The 23,261-nt window shown below is 33.4% G+C and overlaps 2 protein-coding genes across 2 annotated transcripts in view; one reads left to right on the top strand and one right to left on the bottom strand.

The window, feature by feature from the left end:
- Positions 1 to 629: 629 nt before the first annotated feature.
- LOC111698514 (protein lines) lies at positions 630 to 21,076 on the bottom strand. Its single transcript, XM_023468871.1, has 16 exons — positions 20,790 to 21,076; positions 19,677 to 19,788; positions 19,011 to 19,080; positions 18,288 to 18,398; positions 17,535 to 17,704; positions 14,250 to 14,343; positions 13,180 to 13,470; positions 12,784 to 12,859; positions 12,200 to 12,254; positions 9,166 to 9,393; positions 8,752 to 8,837; positions 7,874 to 7,980; positions 7,161 to 7,244; positions 6,861 to 7,007; positions 1,395 to 1,480; positions 630 to 1,126 (listed from the first exon to the last, which is right to left on the bottom strand). Exons 1-16 carry the CDS (start codon positions 20,947 to 20,949, stop codon positions 1,030 to 1,032), a joined length of 1,974 nt encoding a protein of 657 aa, XP_023324639.1. The 5' UTR covers positions 20,950 to 21,076; the 3' UTR covers positions 630 to 1,029.
- A 1,525-nt stretch (positions 21,077 to 22,601) lies between these two features.
- LOC111698504 (elongation factor 1-gamma) overlaps positions 22,602 to 23,261 on the top strand; it is a gene marked incomplete in the record, with an annotated part of 10,150 nt that continues 9,490 nt past the window's right edge. The window contains 2 exon segments of the mRNA XM_023468857.1: positions 22,602 to 22,710; positions 22,923 to 23,072. Coding sequence (XP_023324625.1) covers positions 22,699 to 22,710; positions 22,923 to 23,072 — 162 coding nt within the window.

Genomic DNA, 23,261 nt, shown 5'->3' with positions numbered 1-23,261 from the left:
GACAAGCTAGGGGACCGAGCGCGGCGGCTCGGACAGGTTAGGGGGCCGGGCGCTGCGGCCACAAGTGTTACTGATCAGCTGACTTTAGTGCAAAAGTACGTCAGTTCAATCGGAAATTAGTGCAAATGAAATAGCATCCTAGTCCTGTCATTTTCAAAATGTGGTCTGCTAGTTTAGTGCTTTAATAATCTCCGGAGATATAAATTAAATCGTTCATAGTTTTATTTAATAAATTGAAACTTAAACCAAATTCTTAAAATCTCTGGTATTTTTAAGGGCTCAAAAAACTGGCACACCACATTTTGAAAATTGCAGGATTAGGGCTATTTTGGTATCATATTGCTAAAGTAAAATTACCTATGTTGAATGCCGCAAGCATTTTTAAGGTCAAAAACAAACGACTGTGAAATTATCAATCAATTCATATAATTCCGGGTTATTTAGAACATTACTGTTTGTACTTTTCATTTTAAGATATTCCACTCTAAACTTGTTAAAGATTTAGAAGGGATTTTAACAATTTTAAAATAGCACTGTAATTCTTTAATAAATTTAATTAAAATTGCATGCAAAATAAATTTATTTTGTAAAATAAAAATAAAATTTAGAATTCACTTCAAACTAAAAACTTGGATGCAAATAAATTTAATTTACATTAAAAGCGCAGTTACATATATGTACACGAGATTCAAGTTATAAACTGAACAATTTACAATTTACACTTTACACAAAAAAAATACTGATTTATAACAATGTTCTTCCAGACAAAGGCATATAAACTTTCTTCACTCCCCCCCCCCCCCTATTCACCAAAAGCTTGTAAAAAGGGCGTTATAGTTAACCGTTATATTAGAAAACGTGAATGAAAAACTTTAATAAAACTGGATTATTAAAGTAACATGGACATTGGACATGAGCACCCAAACGTAGTTCTAGATCTGGAAGGTTTGTACACTGTACAGTGTACACTGTGCACGGTTCAAATAATATAGTGTACTATTATGGCTAATTGATGTACTTTACTGTATACTATCTGTGTTTGTTTTGCTGTACTAAAACTTCAACTCTCTCCATAAGTTTGTAAACGGGTCCAATGTTGTACGGGAACAAGTCTTTATCAAGCAACCTAAATTTATGCAATAATGAAATAGAATCAAAATCCTAATCCTAATCCTAATCCTAATCCTAATCCTAATCCTAATCCTAATTTTATCATTATCATTATCATTATCATTATCATTATTATTATTATTATCATTATCATTATCATTATCATTATTATTATTATTATTATTATTATTAACATTACATGATAATATTATTTTATTAAATTTGACAAACTATTGAATCATCAAATATATTAGTATGATTATTATATTAAGTTTGAAACTAACTTTGCAATTGATTGCTTAAGCTTGAGTAGAACTGTGGCAGTGTTGTTATACTCCTCTCCACTTACTCTCATAAATCCAATCCAATCCTAGAATTTTACATTATTTAATAATTAATTACAATTATAGGGCTTTATTTAAAGGGACTGTGTGCGTAATTTCAAGTGAACCTCCATGCAAAGATGAGAATTTCCAATTTACAAGGGTACCCGAAAAAGCGTTGTCAGATCAAGTACAGGGGATATTAGTTCCAAACCTAACACTTGGCCCATTTCTAACACTGAGTGATAGAAACGGGCCAAATCTGCAAAGTTATCTTTTTCAAGATTATATATCTTTGAATCCAAAACAATTAGAACAGAACTACATAATATATCTAGAAAAAAAATCTATATATTGAAACAATAAATGTCAATTTTAAACTAATAATAAGGTGTGCAAATTAGTTTTTGATGATTCATGATTTCTTTTTCAAACATATCCCTATTTAGAAACAATTACCGGATTGCAGCTCATGTCGCGTTTTCGGAACATATCCTGGTTTTGAGACAATTACCAGTATTCATTTCAATGTAACTTTTTATTCATTTACGAACTTACGTAACAAAACAAGATTTTTTGATAAGGTAAAATAAAACCAAAATAGGAAATAAAAATAAACTGTTCTTTTATAATTTAAAAATCATTACAGCATTGAGAAATTCAAATATTTATATCATTTGTTCTTACAATATAGATTTAACTAGAAATGCAGGAAACTGTTTGTTTAAAATGCTTGAAAATAAATCATCGACATTCTCTAATTTAACAGATAAAATGTGGAAACTTGGATTCTAGAAATAATTCTGAAGTTAATTTAGTCTTTATAAGAGAATTTTTGTTTTCAGTGATTTATTTTGGTATTTATGAAAGACAGTTTTGTTTTGAATTGCAGATTATTCTTAAAACGGGAAAGCGGGGTTTGTCTCAAATTCTAAATATGTTCGAAAATGGAAAACTTGACATGCATTGTCCTGAAAACGGTCAAGATAATTAGTATAAAAGAACTCCTATTATAATTTTGATTAAAAAAAATTAAAATTGGGAATTGTTATTTTGGTTATAGTCTTTATTATCAACCTTCAATCTTCATAATAAATACTTTTTAAGAGTCAGATTTATTGAATTATGGCATATGTTGTCTATTCATTCCTTTTATCCTCTGTATATAATATTGAATTATGTGATATGTTGTCTATTTTCTTATGGGTTCTCCTATATTTATAATATTGAATTATGTAATATGTTATCTATTCTTAATGGGTTCCCCTATATATAATATTGAATTATGTGATATGTTGTCTATTGTGATTAGATTGTGGAAGGAGAGGAACCAATATTAATATGAATATTAATATATTGAGTTGCAGTCAGTGTATTCTGTAGTCAACATTAGAGAGTATATATAAAAGGGGGAACAGGGGCTGTATATTTTCTTATTGTGGGAGGGGGGCCTCCTCTTAAGCTTCTAAACAGCAAACTATTTTTTTATGTTCTTCACTATTCAGTTTTAGATTTGAAAAGTGTGATAGCTCCGGGGTTTAGGGGGGGGCTACTACGCCCCCCTGTACAGGTCTAGGTGGGGGCACTGGCCCCCTTGCCCCCCTCTGTATACGCCCTTGTCCACTTCACTGCCAAATAATTTCTATTCAAAGATTCTGATCATATTGACGAATGTATCTGGAATCTGAATATGATAGTATATAATCTGTTTTTGTTCAATCTATATTCTACAATCAACATTATACAATTTACAATCTACGTTCTGCAATCTTCATTCTAAATTCTTCATTCTGCAATCTGCAATCTGCATTCTACATTCTATTATTTACATTTGCAATTTACAATTAACAACTTAGAACACTGAGCAGCACTGAGCAGCACTGAGCAGCACTGAGCAGCANCAGTCTACAGTCTACAGTCTACAGTCTACAGTCTACAGTCTACAGTCTACAGTCTACAGTCTACAGTCTACAGTCTACAGTCTACAGTCTACAGTCTACAGTCTACAGTCTACAGTCTACAGTCTACAGTCTACAGTCTACAGTCTACAGTCTACAGTCTACAGTCTACAGTCTACAGTCTACAATCTACAATCTACAATCTACAATCTACAATCTACAATCTACAATCTACAATCTACAATCTACAATCTAAAGAATACAGTCTACAGTCTACAGTCTACAGTCTACAGTCTACAGTCTACAGTCTACAGTCTACAATCTACAATCTACAATCTACAAACTACAATCTACAATCTACAATCTACAATCTACAATCTACAATCTACAATCTACAATCTACAATCTACAATCTACCAACTACAAACTACAAACTACAAACTACAAACTACAAACTACAAACTACAAACTACAAACCACAATCTACAATCTACAATCTACAAACTACAATCTACAATTTACATTCTACAATCTACATTCTACAATTTTCATGGCTGTCTGTCAGTTTCTAGGTTTAATGAGATTTATTTCTAAAATGCACAGGGTTACCCACAGAGGATGAGAATTCAGAGACGACTGTACAAATTGAGATTTGTGTTTTTCGGTCCAATTTTGGTTCTCTGCTCTATGGACTTGTTTAATTCTTAATTTTAATGGCATAAGACCAAATTCAACATTCAATTAATTATAATTGATAGGTTTTGTCGTAATAAAAGTATCATCCTTTGTAGGAAACACAGTGCATAATCAATTAAAAAAATCCAAAAATATCTAATCTCTTTTATCCTTTCTCTGAAGATTTTCTTAACATATGAATCAACAAATAATATGATATCTTTAAAAAATAATAATAACGTCAATTATAGAAATAACATGAGTATCAATATAATGAATGTTCTATCCATGATATTAAAAAAAGACGCTTATAAAACAAGAAGTGGATAAACATTAAAAATAAATGTATCTAAGTGCTTTTCTTTTCTTTTAGAAGATTCTCTCTAATTAATTGTTTTCTTGAATCCTTTTCTCTTATATAATAACGATAGTTAAATTCTGCTCTTACACAAAATAAAAAAATGTAGCAGGAAAATAGCTTAAAATTTTGGAATAGAGATGCGGCATTCAAGAAATATTAACAGTTTACAAAAATTTACAGTAATAAAGTCTACAGTCTATAGATTACAGTTTGCAGTCTACAATCTACAATCTACAATCTACAATCTGCAATCTACTATCTGCAATCTACTATCTACAATCTACAATCTACAATCTACGATCTACAATCTACAATCTACAATCTACAATCTACAATCTACNAACAGTTTGAACAGTTTGAACAGTTTGAACAGTTTGAACAGTTTGAACAGTTTGAACAGTTTGAACAGTTTGAACAGTTTGAACAGTTTGAACAGTTTGAACAGTTTGAACAGTTTGAACAGTTTACAGTTTGAACAGTTTACAGTTGGTACAGTTTACAGTTTACAGTTTACAGTTTATACAGTTTACAGTTTGTACAGTTTACAGTTTGCACAGTTTACCGTTTGTAAAGTTTACAGTTTGAACAGTTTACAGTTTACAGTAAAAAGTTTACAGTTTACATCCCTGGTTCTATTCTTCTTATATAATCCCGGGGGAGAAACTAAGAAGAAAATATTTGGTAAAAAAAGAAATAAAATAAATCAAATTGAAAGGCACCACTTTTAACGCAGACACAACTTTTAAAATTCCCAAATTGTTAAAGGAGAAAAGTATAAAAATGGTAATACAAATTTAAGAGTGGGTATACAAATTTAAGTAAAGAAAAAATAAAGAAATTAGCTTTGGTGTAAAATACAGTGGTAGGCGATTATATCAATACAATGAAGACGACATTTTTATTTAAGTTTTGATTGTTTACAAGTTTCTTCCAAATTACAAGTTTACAAGTATCAATTAAAGAGAAGCTTTTTTACTCGACGGCTTCTTTTTGGTTTCCATGTTCTTAAAAAGCTTGATAAAAATCAAAATTGAAATCGAAAGTCATCTTAATTGTTTTGATATATGCAACGACCAGTGTATGTTTCCTAAAATATGGAAAATATTAAATATCAGGTCTTAAAAAACAAAACTTAAAATTTCACTATTGCATTGTAGTTTATTTAAGAAAGAAAGAGAATCAGTTCCTTTAAACTTTAATTTTTTTGTTGTTGTTAAAATAGCTTCAAGGGCCTTCGCCAGGATATCATTTTTATCATTCTTGAATATTCTCAAAAAACAACCTTTTTTTTGAAATTTTGAGTGTTCGAAGTATTATAAAAGAAATGACATTAGTGGTAAAATTTCTATCAAAGTGAAGAAAATTATAATAAAAAAAGTTAGATGTTAGCCAACAGTAAGGGGACCAAATTACATATTGGTTTAAAGTGAATCCATTGATATACTGTTTTATGGTTTAATTGGATTTTTTAAACTTGAGTTCAGGGTGAGCGTTATGTATTATGTATTACAAGCTGAAGAGCCCAACGTTGCTCGTGGAGAAAAAATTGAAAAAAATGTTGAAACAAAATTTCGATTTTTATTAGCAATTAACACCCCCCCCCCCCCCGGTCACTCCTAAGAGTGTCCACAACAAATTTCAGCCTATTCGGTCCAGCCGTTTGGCCGGCTATACACAACAAATTTATATACGAGTGTCTTGTTTTATTAGATAGATGTGTAAGTTGATGCCAGTTTGCACAACGTTTAAAATATAAAGAAAACACATCACTGTTAAGATAAAAAAACATATTGAAGAATAAGACAGAAGAGTAAAAATCTAGAAAAAAATATTGAGAAAAGAAATAACTTAAAAGTGACATTAAAACAACATGGGACAACAAAAGGCGATATGACAGGAATAATAAAAAAATAACAAACAGCGTACTGAAGTATTTTAAGGGACCTCGTCACCTCTGTGAACTCAACGCCGTTACATTTGTTATAGGAAAATATAGAATATATTCAACGCGCTTTTCAAAAATTGCATTGATTCGAATGTGAATATTTTACTACGTCAATTCTAGCAGTTAAATAGTATACACGGGCAGCCGCAGTACATTTGAATTTCCGAGCCGGGTCAAGCTGTCCGGTCCAAGTTTGTACTTTATCACCCGGACATTGGGTAAATAAAGCAGACAATCAATAGGACTAGCCGGTGCAACATGGTTGACGCGGTCAGACTTTGGGTTGAATTTACTTTTACTAAAGGGTCAGAGGTGCGTGTATATATAAATATTCCTGAAATATAAAACAGCTTGCAAACTAAGCATTTAACAATTAAAAGCGGTTCTGTAAATAAAAAGGAAACGTCTGTCATCCTTAATTAGTAAAAATTTAAAGTACTCCGTTGTAAATAGGGAATGTCCCTCTTTAAATGTATGGTCACTTGAAATTACGCTTTCAGTACTCTTAACTAAAGAACGAAACAGGTTAAAAAAGATGGGAGACTAACCTTGACAATGAATTTCAGGTATCTGAGTAAATACAGAAGGAAACAGGTTTCATTGGAGACTAGAAAATCCAGGAGTACACTTGAGTCCCCTCCAACTATAGATAGAAACTTGGAGAACCCAGAGATAGGATTGCATTCATATACATCCTAGAATAGAATAAAAAAGATTGAGTTTCAAACATCAAAGAATCAATAGCATGCAATCTAAAAGCCAAGACTTTTTTAATTTAATTTTTTAATTATAATTTTTGCGGATTTGATTTTCTTTATGGTTCGCTATTATAGAATTGCAAAAGCTACCTGATAATCTCTATTGGGTAAATGAAGTGCTAGATGAGTGTCCAGAAGACAAAGAAGACCTTCCACAAGAACATCATCTTGTTCCTGAAAAATGGTTTAATTAGGGTGGGGTTGAAAACCCAAGAAGAAGCTTTTACGAGGGTGAGATGGTAAGAAAATTTAGGCTCGGGGACAGGACCCGGAAAATTTCAGATAAAACCAGGACAGGACCAGGACAATTTCAGATAAAAACCAGGACAGGACCTGGACAATTTCAAATAAAACCAGGACAGGACCCGGGAAATTTTAGGTAAAACCAGGAAAAGACCAGGACAAGACCAGGACAATTTCAAATAAAACCAGGACAGGACCAGGACAATTTCAGATGAAACCAGTACAGGGCCAGGACAATTTCAAATAAAACAAGGACAGGATCAGGATTAGTTCAGATAAAACAAGGAGAGGACAAGGATTAGTTCAGATAAAACCAGTACAGAACCAGGACAAAAACTGGACAGGACTAGGACAAGTTTCGATGAAACCATGACAGGACAAGGACTAGTTCAGATAAACCTGGACAGAAGGGACGAGGCAGTGGACCAGTTTGTTCGCTATCCTACACAGATATTATTAAACAAACCCCACCTTGTCTATCGACAAAATGCCCTTCAATTCTTCAAGAAAAAGTAGAAATAATTGTCCTTGAGTTCAAAATTCATTAGGACCAAACTTACTTGCAGGACATGCAGTAGATTGTCTTGTAGTTTAGAGTCCGGTAGGACAGGTATGACAGCTTTAATCCAGGCATCAAGTTGTTTATACATCCCGCTCATATTCCGCTCTTTATCATTATTCATATTTTAAAATCATAAACATCACTGAGTTCACTGAGTTCATGGAGTTCGATGAGAACAATAAGTACCCGGAGTGCAAGGAGTTAAAGGAGTGCAAGGAGTTAAGAGAGTATAAAAAGTACTCGGAGTTCAAGGAGTGCAAGGAGTGCAAGGAGCGTAAGGAGCGTAAGGAGTGCAAGGAGTTAAGAGAGTACAAAGAGTGCAAGGAGTTAAGAGAGTACAAGGAGTACCCGGAGTGCAAGGAGTTAAAGGAGTTCAAGGAAAGCAATGAGTGTAAGGAGTGCAAAGAGTTAAGAGAGTACAAAGAGTACCCGGAGTTCAAGGAGTGCAAGGAGTGTAAGGAGTGCAAGGAGTGTAAGGAGTGCAAGGAGTGTAATGAGTGCAAGGAGTTAAGAGAGTACAAAGAGTACCCGGAGTTCAAGGAGTGCAAGGAGTATAAGGAGTGCAAGAGATAGCAGGATTTCAAGATCAAGAAGTGTAAGGAGCGCAAGGATTAACCGGATTTCAAGAAACGTAAGGAGTTCAACGAGTACAGGGAGTGCAATGAGTTCAAAGAGTACAAGGAGTGCAAGGAGTTCAAAGAGTACAAGGAGTGCAAGGAGCTTAAGGAGTTCAAGGAGTGCAAGAAGTTTAATGAGTTCATGGAGTTCAAGAAGTGAAAGACTGAAGAGTGAGATATTCTACATGGAAATAAATCAAACCGTAATAAAAAGAGTGTGTGTGGGGGGAGGGTAAGATAAAATAATATAAATATATTCCTATAATAACAAGATCTGAGCTACAGCTATCCCCAGACTCTCGAGAGCTTAAACTTGAATCAGATTCTCCACTGCTAGAATCCATCCTAGATAAAAAACAATATCAGTGATACAATAAGAAATAAAAATACGAAAAAATGATTTGTTTCACTGTTAAAGGATTTGTGAGGTTTCAGTCAAATTTGTCATTATGAAGGAGGCAAAAAGCGTTTTTCCGCATTATGGGAGACTACAAACATACTTCTTTTTTACACAATGAATCAATGTTTGTTAATTGCAAGTTCTAAGTTATTTTCGTCTAAACGGGAAAACCAAATGAACCAAATATAAGTGTAAAAAAGTGGTTCAAGCATAAAAAATGTATAAATGTAACAGAAAAAGTGGTGCGAGGAGCAATGAATTCTTTCGTTTTACCTGGATTCTCTGGTTGTAAGTGCAACTGCCTTAAGTATTATCAAAACTATTTTCTGAACCATTCCTCGATCGTAGCCTACATCTCTTCGTTCCTCTCCTTCTCCCTCCTTCTCTGCCCTACTCTCCTGTCTGTCCTGTATCCAGGTATCATCTTTAACTGCTTGTCCTCCAAACCCAGAGTATCCCTTGTATGGTACACGAGAGAGAAATCCTTCAAACCGAACCAGTCTAAAACAAACAAAACTAAAATTCAATCTTGCAAAATGTAAATAAATCGTTCATTTTCGAGAGTTGTAAGCATAATATAAATAAACTAGAGATAATTTTTCAAATCTCGGCCGTGTTCCTTCTCTCTAAGCTACTATTTTAGGACAAACTACAGCCTGAAAGAAGAAGGCTAAATCAGTGAGATCCACTCAAGAACTATATATGAAGGATGATTAAATAATCAAGAACATTCCCTTTGATCCTGTCAATTTTCAAGTTAAAAGAAATCAAAATTTAATTTTATTCTGTATTTAAAAAGTTAAGTTGTAATGTAAACCAGAATTTTATCGAGCATCTTAAAGGAAAATAATATTGGCACATTTTAAATGCTAAAACTGTAAAATGTAATATTCAATCCCAAGCTTTCATAGTAAATAATGATCATCATGTTACAAATGATCATTGGATATCAAGATCAGTAAAGACTTGCTCCCTAATCCTATCTCAAGAAGTGATCCGTTAATTCAAATGACATTCAAGGTACAAAATAGTTATCAAAATTTTGTTCGGAGATCAAATAAAGCATTAGATTCATTTATTGTGTTGCAGTTGTTTGATCCAGTTGATCATCAAGAGTGATCAGCATAACCCGGAGTTCTTAAGACTCCAAAAGAGGCTAGGGTTGTCTCACAAACACAAGCAGAGCTGGGAACTTTTGAATCGTGGATATCATGATTAATGCTTGATCCACTCTTTTTCTTAATCTCCAAATTAAATAATGATTGTTCACCTCTTGTTATTAATCAACAGATCAATTAACCGATCGGGATTAAAGAAATCCCATTCTAAAGTTTTCAGCTCCGGTCAATAAACAGAACTTATTAAAATATATTTATTTGAAGAAGATAATTGACGTTGAAACGTGATTTCAACTGATTGATCTTTAGATGCGGAACAGGACGAGATATCTTTACCAGGGCTTCCTATCTACAGTTTGATCCTACATCTTATATTCATCTACACTCACAGTCAGCTTTAACAAAGATCTCACGGTGATCTAGCGGGATCTCACGGTGATTTACAGCACACAAGTAGTCTGGAAAACCTTGCAGGTATTGTTTATATCTAATAAATCTAATCTACATCAACTCTGTAATATCCGCAATGAAAAATAGTTGCTTCAAATACTTTACATTTGCAGGAGAAATTATACTGACACACGGAGAACTTGAACCCTGATAAAACCCAAACAAAAGACATTTGGATCAGCGTGTTAGAAACAAAAGCTTGGGACACCATTGTGTTTGGTAAATATTCGTATGTGCATTTTGAAACAGATGTTTTATTAAGATTTTATAAAGTTCTCATAAAATACTCCAAATCCTTTTCATCTGGTCGTACATTTCACCAGAGATCACATTTTGAAATATTGGATTTTAACGTATTTTGTCAAATAGCTTTATCTGGTCACAACATTTTAACATTCATCACATTTTATAAATATATCATGCTAATTATGTTTATATTTACAGCTTCACAGCTTAATGATGATCTATAAATAAACTCTATAACTAGACTTGATTACTTCTGTGTATGGGATGGCGTATAAACAATTGGTTAAAAATAGTTAGAAGACGCTGAAAGCTGAAAAGTGCACAACAAGTTCTTGTCTTTGAACAACCTTGGAGCAAGGATGTCCCAATAGAAAAACAAAAAATCTCTGAGATCAATTTGTAAGAACAATCGCTCAAAGTTTGGAACTTTTGAATGAGAAATCGTTTATCTACAACGCCTGAAAAGATTATCCATCATTGAAACTTTTGATATCCAAATATTTTCTTTACTTGTCCGTCTGTTGTCTCCATAAGTTATTGATTTCATAAAATTCTGAAACTTCATGCAAAAAAGGGTAAATCCGCAACATTTTTAATGTTTTTATCAAAATTTACAAGACAAAATAGAAGATGGGCGCGAAGCGCACTGATTGCCAGTATTGTAAAACAAGGTATTATGAAAATAGCTAATCTCTTATTTTTAAAAGGTCTGAGCTGGGAACTTTTGAAAGGTGGATATCGGGATTAATGATTGATCTCCTCTTTTTCTTAATCTTCAGATTAAATAATGCTTGTTCTCCTCTTGTTATTAATCTACAGATCAATTAACCGATCGGGATTAAGGATATCACATTCTAAAGTTCCCAGCGCTGATCAATTTTTAATCCATATGGATTAAATTTTATTAGTAAAAAAATAGTTTAGTGGTCTCTGAAGGAAAAACCATACATAAGTTCCAAACTCCGCTTTTATAAACTTCTAAAGCCTGTAAACCAAGGCCGTAAAAACTTAATATTAAAGTAAGATGGTGTATAAAACGAGTTTTTGCTTTAACTTAAAGAGCATATAAAAATAAAAGACAGGAGGGTTGTAAAATAAACAGAGAAATGAACTGAACAGAAAATGTTAAAAACACTAGAGTAGAAAGCGAAAGGGGTACAGAATGGACAGGAAAAGGGTTGGAGGATGGAAAGGGTTGGAGGATGGACAGGGTTGGAGGATGGAAAGGGAAAGGTTTGGAGGATGGAAAAGAAAAGGGTTGAAAGATTGAAAGGGAAAGGTTTAGAGGATGGAAACGAAAGGGGTAGAGACTGGAAAAGGAAAAGGGTTGGAGGATGGACAGGGTTGGAGGATGGAAAGGGTTGGATAAAGGAAAGGGTTTAAGATTGAAAGGGAAAGGTTAAGAGGATGGAAAGGGTTGGAGGAGGAAAGCAAAAAATCGACTGCAAAGTTTTAAAGAAAGTTGTAAATTAAATCTGTGAAGTTTAAATTACCTAATTAGGGTATGTGCCAGTTGACATGGCTCCTCTGGGGGTATGGATTGCAGACCTAGAATATAATTAATCAATAATATATTTTATTATAGAAATTACCCCCCCCCCGCACTAGACAGGAAGGAATGTTTTTCGGTGATATGGACGAAGAACATTTTTTTTTCTACAAAATTTCATTGAAATCATTTATTATTTAAATTTAANGGGGCGTGGCGTCAAGCAAGTTTTTAAACCCTTTTAAAGTAGATAAATATATAAATATTTGTTTGAAAAGCATTCAACCCAACGAGGTTATATTATATTGAGTGATGATGTACGCTAATCCTTTACTAATTTACAGGCCGTGTACTCCATTTTCAAAGGTTAATCTGTATATTTCAGCACTCGGGGGTGATTTCTGAAAATAGTTTAATGGAGAATTTACTTTCCATTTAACTATTAAAATCCACTACACCATTTTTCACAGGAAGACGTACTATTAGTCTTTTATAGAGCAATATTTCATCGTTAATAAACGGTTATGAGAAAACTGAGTTAAAACATTTTAATTTTTGGAGGTCATTACGCGTTTTAGAAATATTTACCTAAAGTGCTGCCGTAGCACAGACATTCGGATACGGTATCAAGAACACATCTCCAAATACAACCCGGGGTTCTTATCTACAAACAAATTCATTACTATATTCATTATTTTTCAAAATTTAGTGATGAACAAGTTAAACAGAACTCAAACAATTTAACGAAATGGACAGGGGGGGGGGTAGTTTTAGCTAAAAAAAATGGTTAAAATGGTAAAATTGACATGATTTTGTTCACAAAGGATTACAAATTTTTAGGATTACATTTTAACAAAAAAAAATTCGCTTCCAGTGCAGATTTTTAAAAAAAAATCGTTAAATGCGTCCTAAACATCTCAATTTATTAATATGATGTGAGACACACTGTATAGTGTATATTGAGATAGCAATGTTCTGTTATACCTGAAGTGAATAGAGTGGAAGGGAGAGATGTGCACCAAAGTTTCTACTGTCCACAAAGTTAAGATTAGCTCTGATGCATAACAAGGATTTCCATAATCGAAATCCTTCAGTTACGTATGTGTCGGCACCGGTCACTACTAGAACGCCCCCCAGCAATCTCATGCCGCTTCGCTCTGTTTTCGCGGATTTACCAGTGATGGTTGCCAAAGATTTTGCGAATTTTTCCCAAAGAGGTTCCAAGGATTTCACGATGAAGCATTTAATTTGAAATTCCTGACATAGCACTTCATCCTGAATATTTAATTTACATCTTCATTTTCAGGAATCTCATAAAATGAATATTCGAGAAAATATTTCTGTAAAGTTTTGCGCCTTTAACATGCAAAAAAATTCTTGAAAAGTTATAATTGGAAAACTATCAGTACAAAAAACTGTAAGGACAAAATTAGGGAAGGAAAGATTTTTAAAAGATGTGATGGGGGGTGTATATTTTCTCTAAAATAATTTTTCCTTCCCCCCCCCCCCCCCCCCACTTCTGAAATATTTTTACCCCCGAATTCAAATTTGTTAGTGCATATTGCAAAAATCTTTTGCTGTCCAATTTTTCATTTTTCCACCTTAACTCCCCTAACTCATCAAAAATGATTTCCCCTCCCCCCTGGTAATTTTTTAAAAATACACACACCTGATATTTTTCCCAAGCCATTTTCCCAGGCGGAAACTTCCCACGGGTATTTTCCCAAGTGGCAACTTCCCAAATGTGCAATTTCCCAAGCGGCAACTACCCAAGTCTGTCCTAATCGCAACGCTCGACCCTCCCAGCCTGTTCTAGCCGAATTACTCGGACCCATAGCAAATCCTAGCTGCGTCACTTGGCACACATTGCAGCCTTCGGGGCCTCGGAAGGCCTAACCTACCCTTTGCGAAAGTCGGAACTTGTGTATTAGGAGGCTACCACGTGGGAAATTATCACTTGGGAAGTCGCTCTAGGAAAATTCCTTTTGGAAAATACATAAAGCTTTCAAAAAATTTTCGATTATGAGAAAGTAACTGACAAAAGTTATTTTAACCTCTAATTTAACAGAATTACAGTTTGCTGATGGGACAGGCACAGCACTATCTTCTTTCAGATTTCCTCCGTGGCAAACTAGATCCGACAAAATCCTGAAAATGAACAATTTCAGGGGTGCATATTTCATCAATTAATAATCCCACCTTTTTATTATCTATAAATTTGGCTTGTGTGTCTGTCCGTTTTTATCCAATAAATGTCATAACAGCTGAAGCGATCGGGCCCTCATGTGACCCCAGGAAAGGTTTATGAATGTTAAAAATTTGAAAAATTTGTGCTTGAAAGTTTGTATTTTTGTAAAATTTTTTAAATCTTGAAAATCTGCATATTTTTTTTCTCATAAAATCCACGAAATTATTTTCTTCTTTGTTTTTCAATGTTCACAATGAGAACACGTTGAACAATTTAAATAGAAGATGGGCAAGCCTAGTATTTTTAAAATTTACTTGATTTACTATTCAATGATTAGAAAGGTTAAATGAATATCTCATTGATTGACCCTAAAAATTTGCAAGTTTGAGACCAAAAAGCTTTTTTTGCAACTTGGATCCGGATCCGGATCCATATCTACGAGCTAAAATGTTGCATAGTTCATGGATCCAAATCCTAAGCACTAAGTATCTTATGTTCTGTGTTCAATAATATTTGATAATATACAGTTTGCAACAACTTCAGTCTGTTATGAAAATGTATTTCTCTAAATGATTATCGAAATTCCTTTGCAGATAATGTATATATTCTTCATTTTAATTTTGGAGAGAGGGTTTTACGTTTTCTACTTAATAATTCAGTGCAAGTTTACAAGTACAATAATGAAAACATTTCGAGAAGTGGAATGCTAAATTATAAATGAGTTTAGAGAGCTAAATCTAATTATTCTTTGGGTTAATGTTAATGTTATGATCATTTTCAGGACTCCTGGTGGAGTAAACAAGAAAAATTTTAGATTGCTCTCATGATATTCAATATTTAAGAATATCAAGTCCATCAAGATTAAAAATAAAGGACATTTTTTTCTTTTTTTGTCAAACTTTTTTCTTTAATTATTTTTTATTTGTTTTTATTTTTTGACATTTGCTTCTTTTTTAGATTTTGCATTTCTGTTTTCTTTTTATGTAACCTTTTTTTCTAGATCAACGCTAGCCTAGTTTTTATATCACAAGGTACATCAGTTCCTGGAGAAACAACTCTTTGGCTAAACCATGCAAATGTTTATGAATATATCAGTTCTGCAAAAATTGGCAATAAGTGAAAGAGGATTTTCTGACATTCTTGTAATTCTATTGGATGTATCTGCTTACATTGAAAACCATGTACATTTATCAAAATTATTAACACCTTTAAAAATTTGGTGATGGTGATGGACCAAACCTCTGTAGTGTAAAAAAAAGTAGATGTTAGTTCCACATTTATTGAAAATATATTTCGGCCTGTGTTGACCCTCATCATCTTGTATCTGTATCTTGTTTTGTGTCTTGTGTCTTGTATCAGCTTGCAGCTAGTGTCTAGTGTCTAGTGTCTAGTGTCTAGTGTCTAGTGTCTAGTGTCTAGTGTCTAGTGTCAAGTGTCTAGTGTCAAGTGTCTAGTTTCTTGTATCTAGTGTCTAGTGTCTAGTGTCTAGTGTCTAGTGTCTAGTATCTTGTATCTTGTATCATGTATCATGTATCTTGTATCTTGTATCTTGTATCTTGTATCTTGTATCTTGTAGCTTGTAGCTTGTATCTTGTGTCTTGAATTTTGTAACTTGTGTCTTGTGTCTTGTGTCTTGTGTCTTGTGTCTTGTGTCTTGTGTCTTGTATCTTGTATCTAGTATCTTGTGTCTTGTGTCTTGTGTCTTGTGTCTTGTTCCAACCACCCATTGTAAACCTTAATGAGTCTAAATTTGTGTCAAAACCCCCAAAATATTGGATGGTTTTTGTAAATTGGAGGAACTAGTAGAGCCCTGGGCGTACTATCAACATCTATAAGAGCAGTTTAATACAATTCAGTTCTTCTACTTTATATCCTATATAATCTTCTTTATCCTGAAAAATGCATAGCAAGAAACATAATGTTGATACAATAAAACTTCAAATCATGTTTTGAATATTTATGTTCTTAATTAATCTTCTTTATTTACTATGTTTTTATTGATTCTTCGTATGCACTGATACCCAATAACCTGCGGAATCATTGTCGTCTTATCTTTTTCTTTCAACTACAAATTTTTGTAATTTTCCAATACATTTCATCAAAAAATGTTTAAGGGCCACATTTTATAGTGAGAAAAAATTTAACTAATCGGACTAAATTAAAAATGTTCAATCACGTTTACGATTTAAACTACTTCTCGCTATTATTCGTTATGCATTAGATTAATCTGTGAATGTATGTATTTAAGTATTATTTTTTACTAAATATTTTTGAATTTTTACTTTGTACTTTTTAAAAATTTGTTGCTTTTCTTTCTTCTTCATTATCTTCAATCTCTTCTCCTCATTTCATTTGTATCTACTCGGAAATATTTTGGAATTCATTAATATAAATCAGACTGTATTCCCGTATTGTTGAATGCAGATCCTTCAATATCTAATTTTCTTGTTTAAATATAGGGTTACCCACTAAGGACGAGACGATTGTACTGACTTATTCATTTTTTTTTAGTTAGATTTGTTTTTCCATGAAGCACTAAACTTTAAGTATGCCACTTATATATCTTGTGTCTGGTATCTGGTATCTTGTAAGTCGTATCTTGTATCTTGTATCTTGTATCTTGTATCTTGTATCTTGTATCTTGTATCTTGTATCTTGTATCTTGTATCTTGTATCTTGTATCTTGTATCTTGTACATTTAATTTTAAGTGAAGTCATTGTCCATCTGATGAACAATGGTACTCATCTAACCTTTAACTAAACACGAATGAATGAGATATCCTAAATCTTTTGTCAAGAATGAGCTGCAGATTTATACTTCAGAGACAATGAAGGAAATTGTGAGAATTCAACACTTTACACTATGGAAAAACAACAATATTTTCCTCTTTGTTCCTTGCTTGGAAATTTAAAGGTTGCATTGCGAATCGGACACTATTTTTTTAAGAAGTCACTTCAAATCATCTTCTTAAGTTCAATGCTTTTCCCCCAAAAAAATGAAACTTCCTAACGTTAAATTATTTTTTTCTCTCAAAAAGCTAAGCCAGAAACAATTCAATTTAACCAATTTTTACAGCGGCTTTGCGCTAATTTATAAAATCCTTGTCATATAACATCAACAGATTAATTTCTTAAAAAAACAGTTTGCTACCTGATTAGCCAGGACTGCTGTTCTAATATTTTCTCTGACAATGTGTTATCCTGGTCCTCCTCCTGAGCTTCCTGTTCATCCTCTTCCAGTCCTAGACCAGCCGATGCTACAGGAGCAGCACAGCTCCTGTTTAAACTCTCAGGAGCGTACAGAAGCTGATCTAGCAATTTCTAAGAAGAAAAAATATGTAAATCTTTTAGTTCTAAGCAATCTTGGCATCCATTTAATTAAAAAAAATGGATCTGGATACAGGTCATTGACATTTCCTTAAGATTTACTGGTTTTTAAACACTTTCTTTCTCTTATTTTTTATAAATCTCAGAATCATTAAGGATAACAAATCTTAGAAACTATAAAGGATAAGAAATCTCAGAATCATAAAAGGATATAAAATCTTAGAATCATAAAGGATAAGAAATCTTAGAATCATAAAAGATAACAAACCTCAGAATCATAAAGGATAACAAATCTCAGAATCATAAAGGATAACAAATCTCAGAATCATAAAGGATAACAAATCTCAGAATCATAAAGAATAACAAATCTTAGAATCATAAAGGATATCAAATCTTAGAAACCATTAAGGATAAGATAAAGTGGGGTGGCTACTAGCTCTGGGGGCTATTTCACTACAGCCCCCACTGGGTAAATGGAAAATGTTAGGCCTCCTCTCCGGCTGTCTCCACATCTGGAAAAATTCTAGCTTCTGCCCCTGATCCTTAACGCATACTTTTATGTGATAATGTTGCTTACTTTAATAAATATTTGTGTAGTGCTAATAGATATATCTTGACCACAGTATGAGAGGGGCAGTAGAGAACTAAGGGCTTGTACACAACTATACTTCAAGTACTCACAACCATCCTAATTGAAATAACAGTTTCAATCAAATCATAAAAAATAAATTATCTATGGTTACCTGTAAAAGATGGGACTTTAAAGAGTACGGTCTGAATTTTATTGTATAGTTTTCCTCTTATTTTTATTCAACTGCAAACTTGTTCTATTCTTGATTAAAGGGAGAGACCGGTCATGTAACATATTTGAGCTGAAAGTGCAGCAGTGTACAGATAAACAATTTTTGAATATCATAAAGTCGTTAGTAATAAGATATATAGTAAAAAGATGTAAACAAATTTTATTTTACTGTTTAGAACAATTAGAAATTACGGCAAATTTTTCTGTTTTGGCAACCGTGACTATTAAGGAAACTATATTTCATGGCAATTATCATCATTACTTCTGACAAAAAAATTCATTTAGAATTGTTATATGCTAAATAGGGGGAAAACTAATGACTTTTAGGGAAAATAAAGAATTATTGGGTAGAAAGAATCAAAAAGGATAAGAAAACCTTGATAACCAAGTTTTCATCGCCCAGAGCATAAAAACAATTTTTCGAAAGAAAAGGGCAGATGGGGGACAATCTTGAAAATATATACCCCTGTTTTGTAAATAAAAATGAGTTGTACTAACCTTGATATAATTAAGTATGACAAGAAAGAACTGATCGTTTTTAAGAATATGGGAAACAAGACAGTGAATTCTAAAATATTTTGTTTAGGTGATTTACCCTGTTTATAAAATATTATTCAGAAATATTTTAAGTTTTGGAACATAAACATAAACCTTTAAAAGGTGTGCTCGCGAAAAATGAAACGAGGTAAGGGTTTACGTCGAAAAGAATTCGATGGTGATTGCTACTAATCTAATTTCTATCTGTTGCGCCTGTAAAGAGAAAATGGTTCAAGACGGCTCATACCGAAGAACTTGTCCATACAAATTCAGAGAGTTGCAATGTCCGGCTCAGATCATAAATAATTCAATTTAATTCCAAACAAATTATTCAGATATCATAACCGTCAAATTTTATTCGACGCCATCGTATATAGTTGATATTTCAAAATATTTTTATTTGTTTTGTTATACAATGCACTTAAAACGACGATTTTTTGTCCGCTAGGTGTCTCTCCCACGTGAAACAACAGAAACATCAAGAGGAAGGATAGATGGCGGCCAACGAATCGTCGTTCAAAATGCATCATATGGAAATAGAACTTACATGTTTCTTTCATCATTCTTTTCGTAAAACCTTGGAGATAATAAAATGGAGCAACACTCACTATCACCGTCTTTGCTCACCTGGAACAGACCGTTCCGCCGACCATTTCTTCATGGAACGTTTCTCCCAGCCAACCAAGGAACCCCAGACTACACAGAACCTCGGGACTAGGAACTCCAGCTAACACAGGGTCTGAACAAATATTTCTAAAAGCGACTGTTGACACAATTTCTAGTGTCCTTCAGCTAAAGAGGCTAATGCCTTATTCACAACAGTCTCCTTTAATTAAACCCCTTGTTTTAGCACACAATCAAGAAGTATCCATGTTATTCGTAATTTTTGGTTTCTGTAACATTAGTGACTAGTGGGTTTTGCGCAGCAGAGATAAAGAACATAATTTATTACCTGAATACAACACGGTATAAAGGGACTGTAAAGGAAAACTGAAAGGGGGTATAGTTTTATCTGATGTTCCTATTTCGAGAAATTGATATTAAACTGTGTTAAAATTATACGAAAGTTTATAGATGTAAAATTTAGAAAATATTAAACTTAAATCACGTGACCAGAACTATCACCAATGGCAGAGCAGTATACTGGTCACGTGTCTCCGCCTGTATCACGTGACCACTTTACTGCACTGCCATTGGCTGAATTTCTGGTCAAGTAATACGGACTTATAAATAATATTATGAATTAAATCTATAAAAAATAGAAATAACAAATATAAAATTAGAATTGGAGTACACCTAAGTTACAATTAGCTTTCTCTGGGATATCATCGTTTTCAGATTGGTTGCTTATTTGCTGAATTTTATCTATTTAACCCACTACTTTTATTCAAAATTGTATGTAGATTAATTTTCGTATAAATTTGACAAAGTTGTAAATCAGTTTCTCGAGACAGGAACATCAGTATAACTTTCATGGGTCGCGATCGAAAGCTGAAGTGATTAGCTTTCAGCCTATACCCCCTTTCATTTTTCTTTACAGTCCCTTTAAGAAGAAAGAAAACGACCGGTATCTTTCCATTTGACACTCTTTAAGAGGAGTAAACTGTATGCGGTCTGGGTTGCCCAAGATGGGGCTTCTTGCAGATCTCACATAATCACACATGTTTACAGTCAATATAAGTAACAACATCTTTCTGTTTACCACTGTGTCCCCCCCCCCCCCCAATCTTATAAACTTACCTAAATGTATTAAAATATCTCCAAGTGAAACTTCGCACAGACATTTTTTCTCCATACACGTTTCAAGTTGAATTTGAAATTCTGTCCATTTTTCATATCTCAATTTTTTGCTTTCAGCTCGGAAAGCCGAATCGTCCAAGGGTCTTTTTAGTAAATTCATTTCACTAATTTTTTCATAACATCATTAAGGTCAGATTTATCATTATCAATGATTTAGTTATGCATAGCACATGTAAGATTCATCACCATTAAACATGATTTAATATTTTACATTGTTTTTCAATCGGATATCTGAAAAAATCAGGTTTTTATAATCAATTCATATGATTAATAAATAATATTTAATTTCTAATAATATTCATATGTCAATTTTATACTTGGTTTAACTTTCAATTTTTTAATTGTTATTATTATTACAAAATATTTGCCTCTTCAAAGTTTAAAACGATAACAAAAATTATAGAGAATACTTTAGGCTCAATCCTTAGAGAAATATTATTAAAATATTTTTCATTTCATTCCAGGCAGGCGCACAACTAGGGGGGGGACCAAGGGGGCAAGGCCTCCCTAGCCTGATTAAGGGGGGCATGCCCTTCCCTTGAGGCTTTTTGCCCCCCCCTGTAGGGGGGGGCAAGAAATGAAGAAGTGCAACCTGTTTTGCAATTTAGCGATTTATGAAACCTGACCCTAAGCAAATTTAAAAGCTCTGATCAAAAAATAAAAAAAATGATAATTGAACGTCAGTTTATTGAGCTTATAGTTCAATCAGTGGAATGCTTCAAAAACAGCTGAAAAGAAGGGATCAATAACAATGGTCTCCTGGAAAATTCAGAATAACATTCTACTCCTTCATAGCAGATGAAGCAACAGCTAATACACCAATATCTTTCATTCTGCATTCGTTATGTAAACGTAAATGTAGGTTATTGCAACTGTAAATTATAAGGCATGTATATGGGACAGCTTGGGATACACCCACTGAATATACACATACTGAATATCCGCTTCGCGCGAAATATTTCCATCTTGCCCCCCCCCCCCATAACAAAATGTCTAGTTGCGCGCCTAATTCCAGGGTTAGATTAAAGGTTAAGGCGGGGGGTGGCCCAATAACCCATCTACAGGAAATTATCTACTTTTCGATGCATGAATATAAAACAGGCGTACCGTGTCCACTGTCCATGTCATAAAGTCAGTTTTGAACCTTATCATACTATTATCCACAACCTTAAGAGAAAACTTCTATAGTAAATAAGTTTTAGTCTGCAGTAAGTTCTGTTCCTCCCCTTAACTTAACTTCCAATTAATCTTCCCATGACCCCATCAAAGACCCCAGAATATTTTATTTTTCGGATTACAATCAACAATACTTACATTGTATGGAATGGCCTCCAACTTCATGTCATTGAGGAGGTTTAAATTAATTTTCAAACTAAGAATTTTGGTTAAAACATAATTACCTAGTTGCTAGTGATCAAAGAACAATATTAAACATTTTAAATAAATGTGTTTTTTTTTCATGAAAACGATACAAAACATAATAATAACAACACAGTCTGCATAATTGGGCAGGTAAACAATGGGTTAATTAAAGTGAGAGCGACTTGCGGCAATTTGCTCATAACAAATAGAGACTTTTTGGGTCTATAATTTTAAATTAGAACTTTTTATTAAAATTTTTTTAACAATACTTAATTGAAAATGATGGAAAATAAAAAATAAATTTAGGTTAAGATTATAAAATCTGAACCCGTATTAAGACTCTATTTTTGCGGATGTAACCGGAAGCTAGGAACCGGTTCGTGCCATCTGTTTGTTCTTGGGCCTAGGCCGCCTTGTAGATAGAGTATAGACCTACCTACCTGCCCGGCACATTTCTTCTAACTGTCCTTTTAGCTCAACTTTCATCATGGTGGCAGGGGTAAGACATGATAAAGTTTTAAATCCGCTAATATCTTTGTAATCAGTTATTTTACCGTCTTATATGTAAAACACTTTTTTCAAATTATACTATTTTACATTAATTAGAATCACATTCATTTTATAATTTTTTATTTGAGCGATTTTAAATCAATATTGCGTCATTCATTGAAGAGTATTTAGTAATTTTTGTGGAATCTTTTTTTCATTTAGACTTTGTATACCTATCCCGACAATTTCCGAGCCCAGAAGGCTTTGATCGCCGCCAAATACAGTGGGGCCAGCCTGACTGTGCCCGCCGACTTCGTGTTCGGGGAATCTAACAAAACCGCCGAGTTCACCAAGAAATTCCCCCTCGGAAAGGTAAGCGCATAGTTAATTTCTAAGCAGGTATGTTTTCTAAGAAATGCACAAGTTGGGGGTCCGTCCTAGTATACGATTTTTGGTATATTCCTAGAGAACGATTCTTGGACCCCCCCAGGGCCCCCCCTCCTATCAATTTTGTACATGGATCTTACAGATAGTGACAAAAATTCTTGAAAAGTTATAATT

Source organism: Eurytemora carolleeae, unplaced genomic scaffold (genome assembly GCF_000591075.1).
Source record: "Eurytemora carolleeae unplaced genomic scaffold, Eaff_2.0 scaffold33, whole genome shotgun sequence".
NCBI lineage: Eukaryota > Metazoa > Arthropoda > Copepoda > Calanoida > Temoridae > Eurytemora > Eurytemora carolleeae.
This window is presented reverse-complemented; position numbering and strand designations above follow the sequence as displayed.